Raw genomic sequence first — 20847 nt, forward strand, 5'->3', positions numbered from 1 at the left:
ATTTCCCGCTCTATCCCAGGGGATCTGGAGATGGGGACAACACCGTTTGCTGAGCAGGATGTTGAACACGGGACCCTGCTGATCCGTGGGGTACAGGAGATAGATGCAGGAGAGTACAGCTGTGTGGCCAGCAGCCCTGCAGGAACTACCTCTGCTATTGTTCTGCTGCAGGTGGGAGGTAAGCAAAGCATGAGGCATTTAGATCCCTGACCTCCGTAGTTGAAGAAACCCTTTTCAATGCAGCACGACTATACCAGATTTCAGTGTGAATTGCTGACTGTTACATAACACATTCAGCAAAAGAATGATGATGAATCATGATTCTTTTGCTTAACCAGTGCCGAGGTTAAGTTATTATAAATGAAATATGTTTTTTAAGGTCAAAAAGTTTGCATACTTTAAAGTCCCTCACCAACATGCAGAAATTGAATAAGTATGTTCCCATGGTTGTTCTGTGTCCATGAAATGTGATTCAGAGGGTTTCATCAAGCATCAGTTTGAAAATACCGTTGCACACCATAAATGCAGCTATTTGAAACATAGCAGTCGTTTTGAGAAACATACCCCTGGCACCGTTCACTGTCTCTTGGTAGCTTTTCTGGCTACTTTTAAAGACCTGGCCTGAGACTCCAAAAGTAATTCATCATGCCTTTCCACTATTTAAATCATAATTATTTCCAAAAGTGAATGTGCTGTTTTTAAATAAAAGAAAGCAGACATGAATATGTCTTGTTCGGATTGGAATCATTTTAGTATTTACTTAAGCAATAATGCCAGCATTAATGTCATTACTAAAATAATAAGAAAACAGGAAATTTTCAGTGGCAGCATGTTTTTCATCAGGCTTTTAACAATATTACGTATGATATGCTGATTAAAAAAAAAATACAATGACCTGTTAAAAAACAATGACCTATTTAATCAACATTTAAGTCTGACTAAGCTATAAAATAAATTCCAGTCTCTCAGAAAATGTGTTAATGCAGTGTCTTGTTTGTTTCATTTATGTGGCTGTTGGACTTTAAAACACTCTTTAAAAAAACTGAAGTAATGCAGATGTAAGGACATATTCATATTTGTAAAAATCTCTCTCTATATATGTAATTATGTCATTCATTAGCATCCCTGCTGTACTCACGGGCCCAGTTACATGGATACAAGGCAGGAACATTCTGTGGTCAACTGTCCCTGTTCCTCATCCTAAACAATCTGCTGCCACCTCCCAATGCTCTGTCATGCTCATTCCGTCATAACTCAATAAATTTATTCTTGTAATAAATTTGTCCTTCTCTTTGTAATATGATGAATGTTGGAAGCCTAATATTGTATGAAAAGCCTTTTGGTAACATTCCAAAATTAGTCACTGTTTGACCTCTTGCCCTTCCCTTTTCAACCCAGCTGCCCCAGTATTCTCAGAATCTCCACGGGACGTCACGGCCGATGTGGGCGAGAACGTTACACTGCCTTGCGCTGCTCGCGGTTTCCCCGTCCCTTCCCTGGCGTGGCGGCGCCAGGACGGACGGCCCATCTTCGCCAAGTCGACTAGTCACGGGGGCGCCCAGCAACTGCCATCCGGCGCTCTACTGATCCAGAGTGAGTCACGTCATTCAACCCTAACTGTTTATATCGGCACACTGAGATCTGCCCCTACAGAGTAAAAAAAAAAAAAAAAATCCCCTAAAATACAGAGGCCCTTTTGACAGACCACCGTATTTGCTTGTGATAACCCTGGATACGCCCTAAACCTTTTTTTTTTTTTTTTTTGTAAAGTGATGACATGTAGAGTAGGCTGCTTTACTCCCAAATGCTCTGATAGAAGAAGGAAAGGACTCAGCTGGAAAAAGAACGCCTCCCCTCTCTCTCTCTCTCTCTCTCTCTCTCTCTCTCTCTCACTCTCTCAGCTACAGAAAGGAATGAGATGATAATGCTTATGAGATCTTCAGGAGAATACTATAGAAAATGAAAGTGTCATTTTGATTACTATTCAGCATCTGTAAATATCTGGTGTCTAGAATTAAGCATATGACTTTTTAATTATGTTTTTTTTTTTAATTGTGAGGGATATCATACCTCAACCTCAGTGCACGACTCAGAAATAGTATCTCTTTAAGCTTTCAATCAAACCCTTCATGTTTTAAATGGTATTGATGCAGGACTCTGTGGGCAGTATCAGTGCTGACATTACTTCTGAACTTTCTTTCAGCATTTGCTTTTCCAACAAATACCTTTTTCAGTTATCTCAGGTAATTCAATTATAGGCCATATGTCAACTTTGTTTTGATCAGGCGAGGTCAGGCGAGTGAAAAGTCAAACAGCAGGCTTTAGATGGATTTTTGGCTTAGACAAGAGCATTTGGCAGGTCAGAGTACAGCTTATAGATAGATCAGTCTTTAATGTTTATAGGCTGTTGTATTTTTACCGGAGAACTCTCTCGCTCTCTCTCTCTGTATGTGAGTGAGTGTGTGTGTGTGTGTGTGTGTGTGTATGCGCGCATGTGATGAGCAATGAGTGTTTAGCGGAGGTCCATCTGCTGTCCACTGACCTGATTTAGCACATACTGAAGCAGATGGGTTTGTCCTTACCTGTAAGGGCAAATAAGAGTCACAATCATGCTCACAAATTTGTGCAGAGGCAATTCTTACATACGTAAGTGCTCATGCATACTTCTGTGCCAAGTAGTACACAGATTAGCGCACATCTCCGAAAGACACAAATCTGTTTGCATGATGTCGAGAGAGACTTCGGCCAAGAAAGTTGCGCACTTCGCGATGACTTGAGAATGAACCGGTCAGAACAGAGACTTGTTTGACCAGAGTTTATTACAAGCTCTATTCATGTGACAAAGAGACTTTGTCAGTCCTCAGTAAAGTTTGCACAAGCAAACAGACCAAACAACATATCTTTCATACCCTGTGTAATGCTTACAGAAGACAGTGAAACATTCCAGATTAACCACGTCATTACCTCCTTGAAGATGGTATACTTTCCAAGCAGGAACCTTATTGACATACTGCCTCTTTAGTTGTGTTGGGAATGGATTATCCATGTAGACATAAATGCAAACGTATGCTTTTCGCATAAATACCCGAACACCTGGTCTATCAATCACAACAAAAAACAGTTACTCTTCTTCCTAGCTGTCTATGTTCATATCAGTATGGTAACACAGAAAGAGTAGTTCAAAATAACCTCTGATTAAAATTGGATGTATTTTCATTATATCACTCACACACATGCATGCCTGTGTACTAAAACACATACACACCTACACCCATACCCGCACACATATATACTCACACTCTGAAGTAGCTATGAGGATCATACTCTGAGGGCTGAGCTCAAAGGAAGTCATATAATGTGGAGAACTTTCCACAAATGTGATCCTCATTCACAGCCAAGCAGTTTATGCTCACTTGATATATGATCTCTTCACTTACGGATGTCAAGCTAGATACATAATATCCAGTCCTCCCACAAACCTTCTATGATTAATCTCTAATGTTCCACCATAGTTTACACACTCACATGTGTTGCATATTTCAGCACCTCTGTTTAATTTAACGTCATACTGTGTGTCAGCAGATCGTCTACACAAAATAAACTTTGTTTGCCCTCATTGACGTCTCTGCTAGATATTCAGAACAGTTAGCTTCGTTATAAATCAGAGTGACAATGTCATGTTCTACGTAATGTATCGCAAAGCGCCCAAACAAAGACATTAAAAAAGAAAAGAAAAAAAAAACAACACTTGAGAGTTCATTTTGTTCTTTCAGCCCATTACAGTCATACTCGCAATGTAACTAACATCTCCTTGCCACATCTTTTCCTGATGGAGCTCGCTTTAGTAAACCCCCACAAACAAGTACAGAACTTTTTAATGCATTTTCAAGTGGTCACTCTACTGTGAATTTGTAGTTTTAGGTACGTCGAGTCCAAGATAATAGCGAGCCTTTATTGGTTAGAAAAGTGCAATTGCTTTTTTGATTAAACTTCACACATGCAGTTCCAGTAATGAAATAATATCAAGGTTAGTTAAGCTTTCTTAAGCATGACTTTGACTGAAAGTCAGAACTGTTATGAATGCGACTACGAATATGCTCAACTGTAAAATAATTTGTGCATTCCTGCAATCTTTGTGCATATTGATTTGGTCTTTGCGAACGAAATAACTCATGGCATACAATGGCAGAGCTAGGATAGATCCCTTTGTTTTCAGCACGCTCTTCCTTCCCCACAGGTGTTTGGCTGGAAGATGAAGGTCTGTATGTGTGTGAAGCCAAGAATCAGTTTGGATCTGTCTCTACAGAAGCCAGGGTCAGAGTAACAGGCCTGCGTAAGTCTGCCCACTGCATATCTACTAGCCATCACCTATTCACTGCACTAAATGCTTACAGTGCTAAAGTATGCCACCTCCTTTCCTGGTACCATCTGAAGTGGCTTCTTCAGATGGCCAGATCTGATATCAGCTGCAGCTTTGTATGTTTAGTCTCAGCCAAAGCATTATATCTCCATGTATCTCTGTTTGCACAGAGCCCCCACTACTGGCTCAAGGTACACCAGTCATCACATCTGTGGTTGGTCAGTCTGTGACCATTCCTTGCATGCTATTGGATGGAATTCCATTACCTGAAAGAGTCTGGGCACACAACGGAAAACAAGTGAGTTCGAATCTTGCTAAGTTTGCTCCTTGTTTCCATTATTTGAATATTTCATGTGTAAATGAACTCTTGACCTTTCCACAGGTGAAACTGGGTGGCAGAGTGTTCATCAGGAGTGATGGAAGTCTGCATATAGACAGAACCAGTCCTGAGGACGGTGGGACGTATGTTTGCACAGCCATCAACGTGGCAGGTTCAGTCAATATAACGACCAGCCTGGAGATTCATGGTGAGAGAAGCTGGTTTGGAACTCTTTGAGTCAAGACACCTGTAGTAGAACTGTGATTAATCCTAATCCTAATCCTTAAAAAACAAACAAACAAACAAACAAAAAAAAACCCCCAAAGAATTTCATTTTATTAAACAGTGATTGCCTCTTGAAGCCTAAATGAGGTAATTGTATATGGGAGATTTAACGCTGTGTTTGTAGTTGGACTGGTTGAGGTAATTAGGGAAAGATTTTCCAGTGATCGCAAGCGTTTGACCTTTTTCCTTACCCGTCTTGGTTTGTTAGTGTACTGAAGCCAGCAACATACAGATAATATCCATTATAGTCACACTTTCTCCACTGTAACATTATAATAGACAAAGACTTTTTGATGGGGCATTTAGCTGTTTAAGCAGCTTTCATCCTTTTGGATATTTTTGTAAACACAGTTCTGACTGTGGATACCGACAGGTTGTTGATGTCAAGTAAACAGCTGTAGTCAGTCATGAGCTGGATGTAAATGAGAATTAGACAGCTGAAGTGTTGACCTACTTTCTCAGTGCCTCCTGAGATCAGTGCCGGACCTTTGCACTACATAGCCAATGAGGGTGTGCCCATCACCCTAACGTGTGAGGCCCGTGGGATTCCGAAACCGACAGTCGTCTGGGCCAAGGTAGGCCATTCCGTCACACTCCGGAGCTAAGAAACATTTTTTGGTGTAAAATCGTTTTTGTCATTACCTCACGCAACACCCTGCCAGGTGATAAATATTTCTTTAATAAATAGAGAGTGAGTGTAATTTAGTGTAATGGGTAATATTAAGGGATGAAACAATGTTGTATATACAAATCCTGCCCGTCCAGAGGAGTTTATTGTTCCACAGAGTTGTTTTAGAGGATGATGTATGCTAGATACTGTCAGCATAGTCCAGCTGTTAATGTCATGTTAATGTCTATTCTGGTCACATGAAAAGTGAGTCTGCTAAAGCTATTGTTTTTTTGAAAGAGGAAGTGTGGGTGGGGAATGCCTGGCAATTCTAGAAGGCATCAGAGGTTTAGCTCAACTAAGCCTTTGGCCTAGATTCATGTTGACTCCCCCAGCCCCCGATTCCAGACTTCAACGAAGCATTTCTGTGACCCCTTAAGTCTTCTACTCTGTACCCTTTCCCAGGGGAGAGCACCTCTTTCCCTGGACAGACTGGCTCCTCCGTCAGACAATGATGGACAGCTTCACATCCTGAACCCCACAGCAGACGATGCAGGGGTCTATGTCTGTACGGCCACCAGCCCTGTGGGGTATGCCAGTCGAGAGATACAACTTAGCGTTAACAGTAAGGACTGTTCATTTATCACCACACCAGACTTAAGCCGTTCATTGTGAGCTCTGATGAGATGGTTCTAGAATATCTCACACAGAAATGTGATCATTAACATGGACTCTCATTATTTCCAAAAAACTTGAGGAAATCTGCTGAATTTTATAGAGAGCCTCTGATTAATTATGTGGAAAACTTCTAGTGAGCACATAAATCAAACATTACAAATAAACTTTCACTGAGTCAGGTTTTTTTTTTTTTCTTCTCTCACCAGCTAAGCCCAGGATTGTTAATGCAGACGATAAGCAGAAGATGGTTAAGATGGCTGCTGAGGTGGGATCAGAGGTCATTTTACCCTGTGAGGTTCAGGGCAGTCCTACACCTCTGGTGACCTGGAACAGAAATGGACAACCCATTCCACCTGTTACAGCCTGGTAAGTGAGAGTTAGGCTGTCATTTTACCTTGCTTTTTTCTGGTTCTTCTTTCATGACTGGTTACCTGAAAGTGCATATGCCAAGGCTACGCCTCATATGGATTAACTGATCTTACTTCTCTGATTCTGTAAGAAGCTAACCATTCTTTATTAGCCTTACCTTCAGCCTTATCTCCTGTGCTTCTTAACCTCACAATTAGAGGTGTACAAAGACATCATTATGTATATCTGTTCAACCAACAAAATTATCTGTCTCTCCATCTGGGTTCAAATAGTAGACTGGAAGTGGGTGTGGTTTATACTGGAGGTCGTGTTAAATTGGACAAATGTATCTTCTAACCTAATGTTCATTGGCAATGCAATTTTTGTGCCTTCAAAGCATCAAATTGATATAATGTTGGCATATAATTAATTATGAAATACCTTTCCACATCCTCATACTGTACTTTTCATCTCTTTCCCTCTCTTTGTTTTTTTATTTTATTTTTAACTAAGTTATATGAACTGTCTGGACCTCACCCCGCCCCCTCCCCCCTCCCCCCCTCCCCCCCTCCCCCTCTAATTGGAGGACATTGAACAATCAGAAACTGAAAATTTTTTATAAATTGTCAGATTCTGTTTTGCATTGGAATACAAACTATTTGCAGTAAAAATATATAGAAAAATATCCTTCAGTTGAATGGAATAATCTTAAATTCCTGCATTCACGATTCTTGATGTGTTAACGTTACTGCAGTTCGCTAGGGAAATGTGATACTATATTACAACAGTAATTTGCGCTGACTCAGTGAGGGCGACTACAGAATGTCGCGATTGCTTTTCAATAACGTGTAGTAAATGAAACGACTTTCGACTGTTTTTCTACTGCTTTGTCTCGCTAGCTCCTGCACCTGACTCGGTGGGGGCAACTACAGAATGTAGTGATCACTTTTCAATAATGTGTAGTAAATGGAACAACTAGTTAATGAAACCAAAGTCCTATGTTGCAAACAGAATGGGGATTTTTATCTTGTGACCATCCACAATGATATGAATTGAAGAAATGTAATGAGTGATGCACAGACATGCCAATCATGTTTTTTTCCCCCTGAATAATAACAAGCAACTTCGGGTAGAAAAAAATGCCTGTTTCCATTGCATTATTTGTGTTTTCCTGAATAATGCATTCGGATTTGGGTACATCCCTGCTAGCAATGATGACATTCTTGATTGTTTTACAGTTTTACTTACTGTACACTTTAGTGGAGAGTCACACATTATAGATTTGCTCCTGTTTCTCATAGATATGGCCGTGTTAGGAGACTATTCTGTTTTCAGTGTCATGTACAGATCTTTTTCTGTGGGTACAGATTAGGGATTTGATTGAAGTATCATAGTCATCATCAGAGTGATTTCATAATTACGTCAAATGTTAGCAGGCATCCATAGTACATTCACCTCTCTTTGCCCCCATCGGATTAGCAGAGTAGGACCACACTGGGTAGGACTCTGATGGCTTTTATTTTGACATGAAATTTTCTTATGCAAGAATGAAGAATGGAGCTCAGAAACCTGTAAGTGAATAGCAGAGATTGTACAATTTAATCTGGAACTGGTACAAGCTCCTGGTAAGGCAGCCTGTCTAGCGTGAGTGTGCCTGTCTTCAAAAGCCTTGTCTTCATCCATCTTCTTTATGTCTGTGTGTGGGTTGGCATGCATGTGTAATGATTATAGTGCTGACTAGAGCTGACTCATCCTCTAGGCTGTCTATTGCTGAAACGCCTCTGCCTTCCACTATTGGACAGGTCAGTTTAGTGCAGGTGGAGCATGACTGGTGGACTGTAGGGAATCGGAAAATGAAAGAGAAAGAGATCTGGAGAGGAAGTTAAAAATGAAGAGATGGAGAATGTAAAGCGTAAGGAGAGATTTCAATAGGACAATGGGGGTTAGTTACAAGATTGAAAAATGTTTGGATGGAGGAGTGTGTCCTTGGGAGGAGATACTGATTAGTTTAAAACAATGATTTGAAGATGGAGATTGTTGATTAGGTAAAGAATCTGGAACACTTGGAGCCGTGTGCTATGGAAGTGGGGGAGGGGGGCACGGGGAGACATAGATTGATAAAAGAGAAAAGGGTCGTGTGTGTGTGTGTCTGTACACATATGTGCGTGTATACGTGTGTGAGTGCCTGTTTGTTCACTGGAGTGGTGCATTACTCACGGAGGAAGAAGTTCAGCCTTCGTGATGATTTGATCTCCTGAGGTTTCCACAACCATAAAGCAGCTTGTCGACGTCTTAGACTTCCATCCTGATGAGGATAACACACCCTTGCAGAAACATCTGCCGCACAGGAAGAGTGTGTGATGAACTAAGACATGGAAGGAGTGGGGAGGAGTGGGGGGCACCAGTACCCTTCTTAAGCGTCGTGCTGTGTGTTATTTTAGTCACGAGTAACTCTCTGCTTAGACAGTTTTAAGAATCGTAGCTTGTTCCTGTCAGGATGGTAGCTTGTTCAGAGCGTCCCTCAACCCCATGTTAAAGAGTTGGGCTGACGAGTGAGCTGCTTGATTCCTGAGGTTGTTCATTTAGTGAACGTCCTCTGAAGTCTGAGCTGAAAGGCTGAAATACAAATGATTTCCACAGAGGCCTTGCTAACACCATTGTGTCTTTGATTAGTCTAATTTTTCACAGTTGGACTGTTAGACAGTGTCTGTCTGCAACCATTTGACTGGGGTTTATTTGTGTGTGTGTGTGTGCGCGAGTGTGTGTGTGTGTGTGTGTGATTGGCCAATTTGTCTAATGAGTCCCAGTGACTGAGGTTGGATGCAGGGAACATGTTGACTCATTTCCCATTCTGGTGTTCAGTCTTGTCTGTGGTGGTCTGGGGTGACCATCCGCTTAGACATGGACCACCGCCCTATCAGCCATTGAGTTCAAATTGTGTGTACCACCACTTCTACAAAGTCTGTTGTGAAATGACAGTGGGGGCTGTGTATTTTAACCACATGTGGATCACTGTGTAAGCAAGAGATAGTCTTTGTGGCCAGACCACAGTTTCTATTTGAATGAGCGTGTTTTTGAGATCATAACAGAGTTGCTAAGCAGATGCTGAACATGTTTTAGAAAAGTTACAGAATAAGTCCAAGTGTACAGCTGGATAGCACATCTGAAAATCAATTACAACAACTCTCTTGTTGCAGTGTCAGCTGATTTTGTTTCCAAAACAAAACATTTTATTCCCATGTTTTTGTTTGTTTTTAATATTTCTGTTAGTCCTACTTGCTTGTAACACACCCAGATCACACAAACAACTCATGCTCACAGGCTATGTCACCTTCACCTAATCTCTGGCCTTTTTCCACTCCAGGTTTACTGTCATGCCATCTGGATCTCTGAAAATTAGTGATGTGAGACTGATTGACAGTAAACTGTACACCTGCTCGGCAGCTAACCCAGCTGGCAATGTGTCCCTCACCTACAATTTACATGTACAAGGTACAGCTCATCACAAACAAGATTTATCTCGTAGGAAGAATTATGTTTTGTTCAGCGTGCTTGGCTGAAATGCTTTGATAGTTGTCCAAGCAGATTTGTTTTGAGAGAAAATTTGGGGAAAAAAGAAAACAGAAAACTGGATCACTGTCAACCAAATGAAATATAAATTGTTTTCACTTGTTAGTGACTTGAACTTCTTCAAGTTCCTGTTTCTTCTTTGTCCAATGCAGACATTCGATTACAAATTATATGACAAATCAACACAAATATTGACATACAACTTCCTTCTTCCAGCTAAGCCGAAAATCATGGCAGCACCCAACTCTCTGAAGGCTCTGATTGGTCAGACAGTGGTTTTGCCATGTGTGGTTCAGGGAGAGCCCACCCCTGAGCTCAGCTGGTTTCACAATGGTCGTCCTGTGGGCCACAACAAAACGTTTAAAATCCAGGCTGTCAATCACTCAGACAGCGGGACTTACAGCTGTGTGGCCAAGAACAGTGCGGGGCAAGATACCATAGAAACAACTCTGCAAGTTTTAGGTGTGACCCTCTTTCAAAAGCTGCTTTTTCATAACAAAAGTGGGCACAGCACTGTGTTTATGTTCAGCTCCAGATTCTGCATACTCCTACACAAAAATATATTTTAAAGTGTAATTAGTCTATGTTGGGTCAAATTTCCCTGTACTACTTGGACAGCCATTTGTAAGATTCATACCACCTCAAAACAACTTGACAACAGTTTTTTCCCCCCATACTTTGATGTATAGTCATTTATTTTCCAAATGAGCCCAGATAACTACATTTTATTCAGCAACTGGTTCACTCTTCTCAATCAATGGAATTAATCAATTTCAAAAGGAAGATAGCACACCCCATCACTTCAGATTTAGCCTGTAAACCTTTCACAGTCTGATCTCTCTGAGTCTTTTAAATGTTGTCAAGAGACCAACTGTCCTTGCGCTCATTCCCTGAACTGAACACCGACCCTAACCTAGTGACCCTTGCCCTAATACTAACCCCAATCTGTTTGAGTCGTTGACCTCTTCTTATCGTTGCAGAGACCCCCTACTTTGAGGAGACCACCGAGGCCATCATGGACAAGGTGGCTAATAGCAGGGTCATCATCCCCTGTTCGGCTAAGGGTAGGTCCAAAGTTAACACATATTGTAGGAGGAGATACATGTGACTAACGAGAGGAAAAGACAGGGATGAAATGAAATACACCTGTTATACAAGGGGATATTTACTCTTAGGTTGGTTATTAGACATGACTTGGGGAAAAATACTATACAAAGTCAAACTTAAAGCCTATAGTTTCTACAGTTTTTGTTCTTTCTAAGAATGAGTAATTTCTTTATTTTCACATCCTGACGTTGCTTTCTACTGGCTGCAGTTTTGGTTTTGAGTTCAAGTAATGGCACATTAGTGCAAATAAGTTTCAAAATGTGTAGCAAAAATGAAAAAAATGTCCTTTGATGTGCCCCCTTTTTTGAGACATCATTCATCAACTTCTTGTTTCCCTTAAAAGGCATATGTGTTGCCTCTCCTCTCATGAAAGCACAGCTTTGTTTCTCCTAGCCTCTTAGGATAAAGGGAGTACTGAAAGCTTTCTGAAACTAACTGCAGTTGTCTACTCTTTAAAACCAATGCCAATGAGACCTAGCTCTATAATTGACTCTTTATCTCTGGGTTAAGCAACTCCTCACATATCTACAAAGGTTAGACCAAAAGGTTGGCGTAGCATTGAAAGATTGGCAGGGTAAAATAAGATGTTAGACACTGTATCCACTCAGATTGGCTGAAGGGAACCTTTGTGTATGTGTGTGTGTGTGCGTGTGTGTGTGTGTTTAAGGCATTTCTTTTTGACTGATTGAGACATTCTATTATTCTGCTCTTCTTTTTTGCGCGTTAACATACACATATGCGCACATGTGGTCACACGCAGGTGTTTATATGTGCGTGAATATTTGTGCGTACGCATTCCATCACCACTAATTTAGCCGTTTCTGCTTCACGTGTTCTCGTACACGGCACGTTAACAGAAACGCGCCATGGCAACCACGCTTGTTTAGCGGAGTTGAGGTGAAAGGGTGCGGGATAGGTATAGAGCAACAGCTAGAACATCACTTGGCCCAGTTTCTCTCTCTCTCTCTCTCTCTCTCTTTCACTCTCTCTGGGGGTCACATCTGCTTTCCTGCATGAGAGGACCCGCTGAGACAGGAATCCTAATTACGGGGCTGCTGCTGCTGCTGGGTAATGGACAGACATATCTAGCAAACAGAGCATGGTAGAAGAAACAGCATATCAAATCTTCTTTGCTGCCCGGAGAAGACCAGGCTTTATTAAAGTAGAGAATGGCGACGTTGTCTTTTTTTTTTTTTTTAGGAATGAGATGTTAGGGCTTTATTTTGTTTCGTCGAGACAGGTGGCTAGTTCCTCTTCTAGCAGGGTGACTGAATCTTTACTGATTGGCTGGCAATAGAAGCATCAATTGCATGATGTAATCCTTAGTATGATGTGGTGTGGTGTCGCTTTGTGACTCATTTTGTCACTTGATCTTTGAATTAATTTGGTAATTTAATGATCAAAAAGTTTATAATTAATTAAAAAAGAGAACCCTCTTCATCATAATGTATACTGTGGTGCCGTAGATGTCTTAAGGAGAGAGTGATTTGATCCTTAATTTATTTAAAATGAAAAAAATATATAGTTTGCACCATATTAATAACACTGTCATACATATATTTACAGTCTGAGATGGAATATTAGGATTATGGAAGTGAGCTAAAATGTCTTCCTCATAAATATTGGGTTTATAAGTATAAATAAAAGAATAAAGCCAAGTTTCTAGGGTTTTCTCAAAGTGCTGAGTTAGCACACAATAGTCTTCACATGAAGTTGCTACTATTAGGTACAGATATGTGGTGGCAAATTAACTGATTTGTTCTGTTGAAAAATTTTTGCCATTAAGGTGGAAACAGTTTCCTGAAGCAATATACTCTTGCACTCACATTTGATCGTAAACCCTAACTTTTCTTGGGGGCAAATGTTGTGAGGCACTTCAGGTTAAACTATGTTTGACATGGCCAAGCCCAACATCTCCATGAAAGACACTCGACACTGCAAAAGTTTGTCACAAACACAATGGTCTATACAAATGAGGACATGAAATGAAGAACTATCACCATTAGCCCCACACGGAAACTGAACAGCTTACAAATAGTGCATGCCCAAATGTCCATTCAACTTCACGTGAAATAAAACATCACATGAGGTAATACGAGAAGTCTTGGTGGAACTAGACAAATAAACTAACTGTTCCCAATTAAAGCTGTTCATTTCTATACGAACCAGCTGTGGAAACTGAACACTGAAACAATAAATCAGATGAAAATTATAACTGTAAACATAAACATCTGCTCGGTGATGGCTCTATCTTTAATTCCCATGTGTCCTCTACAAGGCTTTGATTTTTTTTTCTTCTTTTGTGTAGATCAGTTCTTCTGTTTTCAACCTCCATTTCTCTACCTTTAGTTGTTGGACTAATGTGGAAACACGAGAAGCGTTCAACTACTGCACATCATCTCTTGGTGAAGTAATGAAAATAAACCAGACAGAGAATCTGTAGTCTACAACCCTAATTGTCTGTGGGGAGTTCTCAGGAGTGGGTTGTAAAACTGTAAAAGGTCGCCCTCTGCCCCTTTAACACAAGAGATGTTTACCTCAGTAAAACCTCCTAACACATCTGTTAAAGGATTTTGCAGGCGCCTTGGAAGAACACTTTTAGCTGCTTTTGAACTGCCGGTCTTCCCCGATCCTGGCCTTAACTCCCAAAGCTCTCTCTTCTCTTCTTAGTAGTAAATCTTAGCATCAGGCCCTTACAATAAATCAACCATCTTTGCAGAGACGGTGTCTGACATTTATGCCTTGCAGGTCTTTTTCACCTTGAACTAGCGAGTCACAGTCAACCAACAAAATAACTCCTCTTGGCCCAAAAAAAGAAGTTGGCATCTTCTCCTTATCTTACCCTTTGAGCTGTCTCACTGTCCAAGAGATGTAGGGCCTGCATTTTCATGTCTGGGCTGGCTGCCCGCACGGTCCTCTCGGGGACTGAGATAACTTTTGTGTCTGAGAATTCTGATCGATAGATGTTCATTTAAAGCTTAACTAATTCTCTCTGGGGGTTGATTTCACCAACAGGTTCTCCTCGTCCAAGAGTGCGGTGGTTCAAAAATGGCCTGGAGATCCTCACTGGCCAATCAGAGCATGGAGTTTCAATAGAACAGGATGGCTCTCTTGTGATTGGTTCTGCATCCGCCAGTCACAGCGGGGATTATAAGTGTGTGGCTGCAAATGAGGCTGGTTCTGCTGAGAGAAAGACCAGATTGAAAGTGAATGGTGAGACAAGAACATTGAACTTCTTTTTTTTTTTTTTTCCAAAGCGGTTGTGTTGTTAGGGTCAGTGAACTTTTGTGGCTGTCAGAATCGGAGACCACAGATTACAGACACTACATATCAACAGACACCCTCATCTGTGTGTTGTGTTCAGTTCACTTCAAGGCCCCAAGTCCTCTAACCCGATAAACTTCCTTGTTATTTTTCACAAGTGAAAGAGATAAAGCAATTAATCTGAGTGTAATTTCTAAATGAATTGATTAGTAGTACAGAGTCAACGAGTGCTTGAAAACGCTCCTCAACGGCCAATTAGCAGTCAGGGTGTTACTTCACACTTACATAAACACAGCTGATTCAGCCAAGTAAAGTCTTGTGAAGTATATGACTAGAAGAATCAGCTCTTGTAGATTACGACTGAAACATAATTCATCAAGAATTTGGCTCTCCAACAGGAGAATGAGTTCACACATTTACTTGGGATTCAAATAAAACTAAACAAAAGTCTGCCTTCTCTTTTAATCACCTCTTGGAATAAAAATTACGTCTTAATGGTTTTTTGTATCATGTGTGGCGCTTTGCTAATTATCGAGTCTCTCCCATACCAAATCTATATTAAAATGTACACTAGAATGTAGTGAGTATTATTTAAAGTGATAGCTGGATAAAGTCTGTCCACCCTCTTCACTCCTACAGTTCCTCCAGAGATTCAGGATGATGGGCAGCCTGTAAACCTCACTGTGACCCTGAAGCAGCCTCTCATTTTGGGCTGTGATGCCTTTGGCATCCCCACCCCCACCATCACCTGGACCAAGGACAGCAGACCTGTGGGTTCAATTCCTTCTGAGTCGATAACAGCAAACGTTATGAAATAAAACGTTGATAATACTCTTGTTTGTTTCTCAAAACCAACATGTGATATTTTATGTTGCCAGCTTATCATGTTCAGTCAGCGATGATATATCATACTAAATTATTACCAAATTCTTAGTTTTACAATATTTTCTGCAACAGCACTGTGATTGATGACTGCACACTTTAAGTATGAAATATTTGTGATTATTATTGGTCTATTTGGTAACACTGTCACCTAGTGGCCAGGCAGGGTGTTGCACCCATTCGTGGACACATTGAGAGCAGTGTTTTGTTCATACATGTAGGTACTGGAGACTCCTGGAGTGTACCTACAGAATGGGAAAAGGCTGTTGAGAATCTATCGTGTCCAGAATGAACATGCTGGACAGTTCTCTTGCATTGCCAAGAACTCTGCTGGTGAGGCAAGGAGGGACTATACCATACATGTGCAAGGTGAGCTGTCATATAGTCCTCACATGTAAAAATGTTCAAACATAGCCTAAAGCTGACTTGGAGAATGAACTGAGAACGTGATGTTAATTAGCAGCACAGAGGCCGAGCATGCATCCTAAGGATAGAGGTTGAACTGTTTACAGAAAAACCCTATGAGGGTAGAATAATGACTAGGAAGTCGATGTAAAATCGTTTGCACATGTTTCAGGCAGCTTAAAGCATGGCTCTTATTCCTTTGTTTTTCTATTATTTTCTTTTTCTTCAGTTTTTAACGTAATTTTTACATTGTCCGGTCTGGTTTTCATCTGTTCTTCCATGCCTGCCTGTAACACTCTTTGTCTGTGTCATCTTCTCTGTCTTTTCTATTCTGTCTATCTGTCTGCCCCCCCCCCCCCCGCCTCTCTCGCTCCCCACCCCTTCTCTCTGTCTCTCTCTCTTACTTCCTGTCTCTGTTTGTTTGTGTGTGTGTGTGTGTGTGTGTGTGTGTAGCTCCCCCAGTGATCTCAGGCTCGTCTGGAGTACAGGAGCTGACAGTAGTGACGGGACAGGAAATAGATATGCAGTGTCGAGTGACAGGCCGTCCACTCCCTAAAGTGGAGTGGAGTCGTGACGGAGAGTGAGTCAAGTTAGAAAATCCAAAATCCAATGAAAAAATACATAACGTTCTCTCTCCACAGACAATGTTTTTGCAAAGAGCCTGCTAATGTACTTAATGTGACTATGTGACCTCTCTTTATCTGTCTCTCTCACTCTCTCTCCCTCTATCTGTCACTCTCTCTTTCAGAGTGTTATCTCCAAATGGAGACCCTCATGTTGAGTTTTTGGAGCAAGGCCAGCTGCTGAGGGTGAAGTCAGTGAGACTTAGGGATCAAGGTCTGTACCAGTGTGTGGCCAGTAACAATGCTGGCACTCAAATGCGACAGTTCAGGCTGGTCGTCCAAGGTAACAATCCTTTATCTTTGCCATACATTTCCACCACCATACTTCACTGATATGCTGCTATATTCTTTAACAAATACCCTGCTTGATTCACTTTATTGTTTAAACATAGGTAACAGTAACTATAATGAGTTCAGTCACAGTGTCAAGAGATCAAAAAACTGAAGGGAAGTTTACCCTTGTTGTTTTATTTGCTCATTGTATTTAAATTGTCAACACAATTTTGCTTACTACTGTTTCCCACTGTTAACATTTTTATATTCTGTTTGTAAATTGATGTGTGCGTGGGGGAGTAAGAATAGCTTTACCTCCTGTCTTATAATCCAATGTGATGCAGAAAAAGATTCGGCTCTGTCCCATCTCTTGTGAGAACACATGAGGAAATTTTCACCGCAACTCAGAAACCACACTCAACACTCAGAAAACCTTCAGAGACAAGAAACAAGACAAGAATTTTCTTACCCATCTAATTATGTCTACAACCATCAAAACCACAGTAAATCGGTGTGGTTTTGAGTCAGCGTTAGCGTGTTATGCCAAATGAGCATTGTTGTTGAAAAATTCAAAGCTCTAGATATCAAAACCATCTGAGATGCTGTCAGATACTGGTGTTTGTAACAAGCCTGCCTATCAAAAGTGTTAAAAATAGCTGGTGGAATGATACACTGTTAGAGTAGCAAGCTTACCATAGTCAACACTCTATGATATTCACAATACAATGTGTAGTGATTAATCACTCTGAATTTTCTTTGTCAAAACTGACCAATGACAAGACAAAGCATCCATCACTCCCCTTCCCTTTGCTCTTTTTTCTCTAGTTCCCCCTAACATTAAAGGCCCTGGGGAGAGCGCCAAGTTGGATGTGGTGCTGGGATTCCCTGCTGTGCTCCCATGTGAGGTGGAAGGTGTTCCTCTGCCCAGTATTACATGGCTTAAGGATAACCAGCCCATTGTGTCCAGCCCCCGGCATACATACACACGTGGAGGCCAGGCGTTGCGCATCGGGGCAGTGAGCGGAGATGATGCAGGTGTCTATACCTGCCGTGCCTCAAACCCAGCAGGCACTGTACACAGACACGGCACACTCAGAATTCTGGGTAAGCGAATGTGACGTCATACATCGGTGTAACCGCTGGCTCTTAACTGAATTGATTTTGACAGAAATTAAGAGAGAATGTGGTTGTGATAGATTGTCAGTGCAAGTTGAGCATCCCTAATCTGAAATTCGAAATGCTCCAAAATCCGAAACCTTTTGAGCGCCGACATGACGCCACATGTGGAAAATCCTACTCCTGATCTCACTTGCCCATGTGGCGCTCTGAAGCTCTGTTGGTGCAAGTTTGTAACCAACCATCATCACCGTCAGACCTAAGTGCATTACTCACTGTGTTCTTTGCCTATTCTTTGCTCTGTGGTACAAAGATATTGTTGAAAATGTCAAAGGGCTCTATGAGTGACAGTGGTAAGAAAAAGAGGAAACATTTATGCTTATCTATAGCACAGAAAGTGAAGCATCTATGATGGTAGTCCCATAAGGTTCTAACAGAGCTGAAAAATTCCCATCAGCTAGTGACGTCGTAGCCATCGTAACATCATAGCGCAGTGCATTACTCACGTGTTTGTGGTGATGCTGGTCTAAACAAACCTACTGCACTGCCAGTCGTATAAAGTATGGCACATACAATTATGTTCAGTACGTAATACTTGATAATGATAAAAAACAACTATGTTACTGGTTTATATATTTACTATACTGTACTTTTCATTGTTACTTTAGAGTGTGCTCTTTCTACTTATAAAAAAAAAGTCTACTGTAAAACAATATGCAGTGTTACGGTGGCAGTGGCATCGTACATCTCCTGTTTGCCGCATCTGTACAGGTTTGTGGCCTAGGAGCATTAGGATATACCATATAGCCTAGGTGTATAGTAGGCTATACTATCTAGGTTTGTGTAAGTACACTCTATGATGTTCGTACAATGACGCACGACTATATTCCAAAATCCGAAAAAAAAAAAAAAATCCAAAATCCGGAAAACTTCTGCTCCCCAGGCATTTTGGATAAGGGATACTCAGCCTGTGGTTGGTGTCCTGTCACTATGATTGAGAGGTAGTAGTTCTGATACTCTTAATTTAACAGCTTTCACCATGGGCGTATTTCAAAGTTCGACCTCTGTTCAGTTCCCCCACAGATTGAAGGAGGGGACTCTCCATCCATAAGCTTTGGGAGCAGGGAGGAGAAAGTGAGGATCAATGGGACTTTAACCCTTTCCTGCCAAGCTAAAGGTTTCCCTGAACCTGTCACACAGTGGTTTAAAGATGGACAGGTTGGTTTTATGACTGTGCTGATGATAGTGTGTGTGTGTGTGTGTGTGTTATAGAGAGAGAGAGAGAAAGAGAGACACACAGAGAGAGAGGGAGAGAGTGCGTCTCAATAGCATCACAATCGAATTAACAGAAAGCCAATTTACTCTCTCCCTTCACCTAAGGGGTAACAGTTTAATGGCCTGCAAAATCTCTTTGTTGCAAAAAAAGCTAATTTAATTAGAATGACCACACTTGCATTAAAATGAACTTACCCTGAAGCAAGGTACACAGTCCTTAGCTCAGAGAGCTAATAGGTCTCTTATTTGTGAATTATATCTCGCCTGCAGATTAGCGCTCACATTAGACTAAGCTGATTGTTTCCAAATGGAGAAAATGTTTGTGAGGTATTTTCAGAGAATGCGTCATCTATCTTCTCGGTGGGATAAAATAATCTTGTGTGGTTGTTTCAAGCGTTTCTTTCTCATTTTTACAGTTGTTAAAAGGAAACTTTCATACAGGATTACGTGTGTCTGGTCACTTGCTTCACGTCGAGAACGCCATGTTGTCACATGAAGGCCATTACACCTGTGTGGTGACCAACACAGCCGGGGAGGACAAGAGAGACTTTCACGTCACTGTACAGGGTCAGTGCAGTGATTTTTGCTATAGAGTTTTAACTGCCTTAATTTTAAATGTACTCTAAGACATATGTTCTTAGAGAGACTTTGGAGAGTGCCTTTTGCCACGTTTCGTTTTATGTATCCAGATGTCCTAATGCAGTAACATATGCAACACTTGGTAATTACCAAACATGTACAAGAATCTAGAACAATTACTAGAGCTGTGCTGGTCATATATTTTGATAGACAGACTTTAAGAGAAACTGCATAGGCTGTCAAATTTATATTCTGTTTTGAGAAATGTTATCACTGTGATTTTGTGTTCAACCTTTTCTTTCCTAGTTCCTCCCATTTTTCACCGGGTGCATAACGGCGCGGCAGGCTGGACGCTGAGCGAGAGAGAGGAGGATGATTCAAATGGAGAGAGGGATGATGGAATGACTGAGAAGAGAGAAGTTGTATTGGGTCACCCCATCAGCCTGTCCTGTGAGAGTAATGCCATACCTCCTCCACATCTCAGCTGGTATCATCAAGGTCGTAAGCTCACCAGTACAGATGGAGTCGTGCTTTTGCCAGGCAAGTGGTCAGAGCCTCCCTTTACAGATCTTTTTCGTATTACGTAGAGTGAAAATATTTTTTTTTTGACCTTATTAGGTCTGTGTTTATGGGCCCAAGATAAATGAATGAGGTAAAATGCACAAAATTTGTTTTACATCTGACTGGTTATAAGTAGCAACTTTCCTGCCAGCATCTCGAAGGTCAGGTCTCTATGGGCCATTTCTGCAAGAATAAAACAACAGCAAGGAAAGTATTTCAGTCACAAGACCTGTAAAACCTGAAGTCTGGACTTTTGATGTGGTTTGTTTCCAGGTGGACAGATCCTTCAAATTCCTCGGGTCCAGCTGGAGGATGCTGGGAAATATACGTGCCAAGCGGTGAATGAAGCTGGAGAGGATAAGATGCATTTTGAAGTGGAAGTTTTGGGTAAGGGCACATTATAATGTACCATTAAACATTTAAATTAAATATTAAAATGATGCATTTCTGAAGTAAATTAGCATAGGGAAATTTGAATAGCTGGTAAACAGATCATTTAACAGTAAATTCCACACGTTTACAAAGGAATCAGTAAAAATGCAGTTTTAATATTTTCTTTAGAGGGTACCGACATGCTGTACCTAAAAACAAAATA

General features: G+C 41.1%; 1 protein-coding gene across 1 annotated transcript in view; it reads left to right on the forward strand.

The window, feature by feature from the left end:
- hmcn2 (hemicentin 2) overlaps positions 1-20847 on the forward strand; it is a 61130-nt gene that overhangs the window by 15856 nt on the left and 24427 nt on the right. Inside the window, exons 15-35 of the mRNA XM_030765160.1 lie at positions 20-178; positions 1399-1593; positions 4238-4333; positions 4531-4658; positions 4743-4887; positions 5427-5539; positions 6037-6196; positions 6456-6615; positions 9962-10089; positions 10384-10629; positions 11148-11231; positions 14290-14487; positions 15178-15308; positions 15642-15789; positions 16279-16405; positions 16574-16731; positions 17547-17825; positions 18910-19055; positions 19529-19679; positions 19998-20231; positions 20526-20639. Of these exons, the coding sequence (XP_030621020.1) occupies positions 20-178; positions 1399-1593; positions 4238-4333; positions 4531-4658; positions 4743-4887; positions 5427-5539; positions 6037-6196; positions 6456-6615; positions 9962-10089; positions 10384-10629; positions 11148-11231; positions 14290-14487; positions 15178-15308; positions 15642-15789; positions 16279-16405; positions 16574-16731; positions 17547-17825; positions 18910-19055; positions 19529-19679; positions 19998-20231; positions 20526-20639 (3300 nt within the window). The remainder of the gene's footprint in view (positions 1-19; positions 179-1398; positions 1594-4237; positions 4334-4530; positions 4659-4742; positions 4888-5426; positions 5540-6036; positions 6197-6455; positions 6616-9961; positions 10090-10383; positions 10630-11147; positions 11232-14289; positions 14488-15177; positions 15309-15641; positions 15790-16278; positions 16406-16573; positions 16732-17546; positions 17826-18909; positions 19056-19528; positions 19680-19997; positions 20232-20525; positions 20640-20847) is intronic.

Source organism: Chanos chanos, chromosome 1 (genome assembly GCF_902362185.1).
Source record: "Chanos chanos chromosome 1, fChaCha1.1, whole genome shotgun sequence".
NCBI lineage: Eukaryota > Metazoa > Chordata > Actinopteri > Gonorynchiformes > Chanidae > Chanos > Chanos chanos.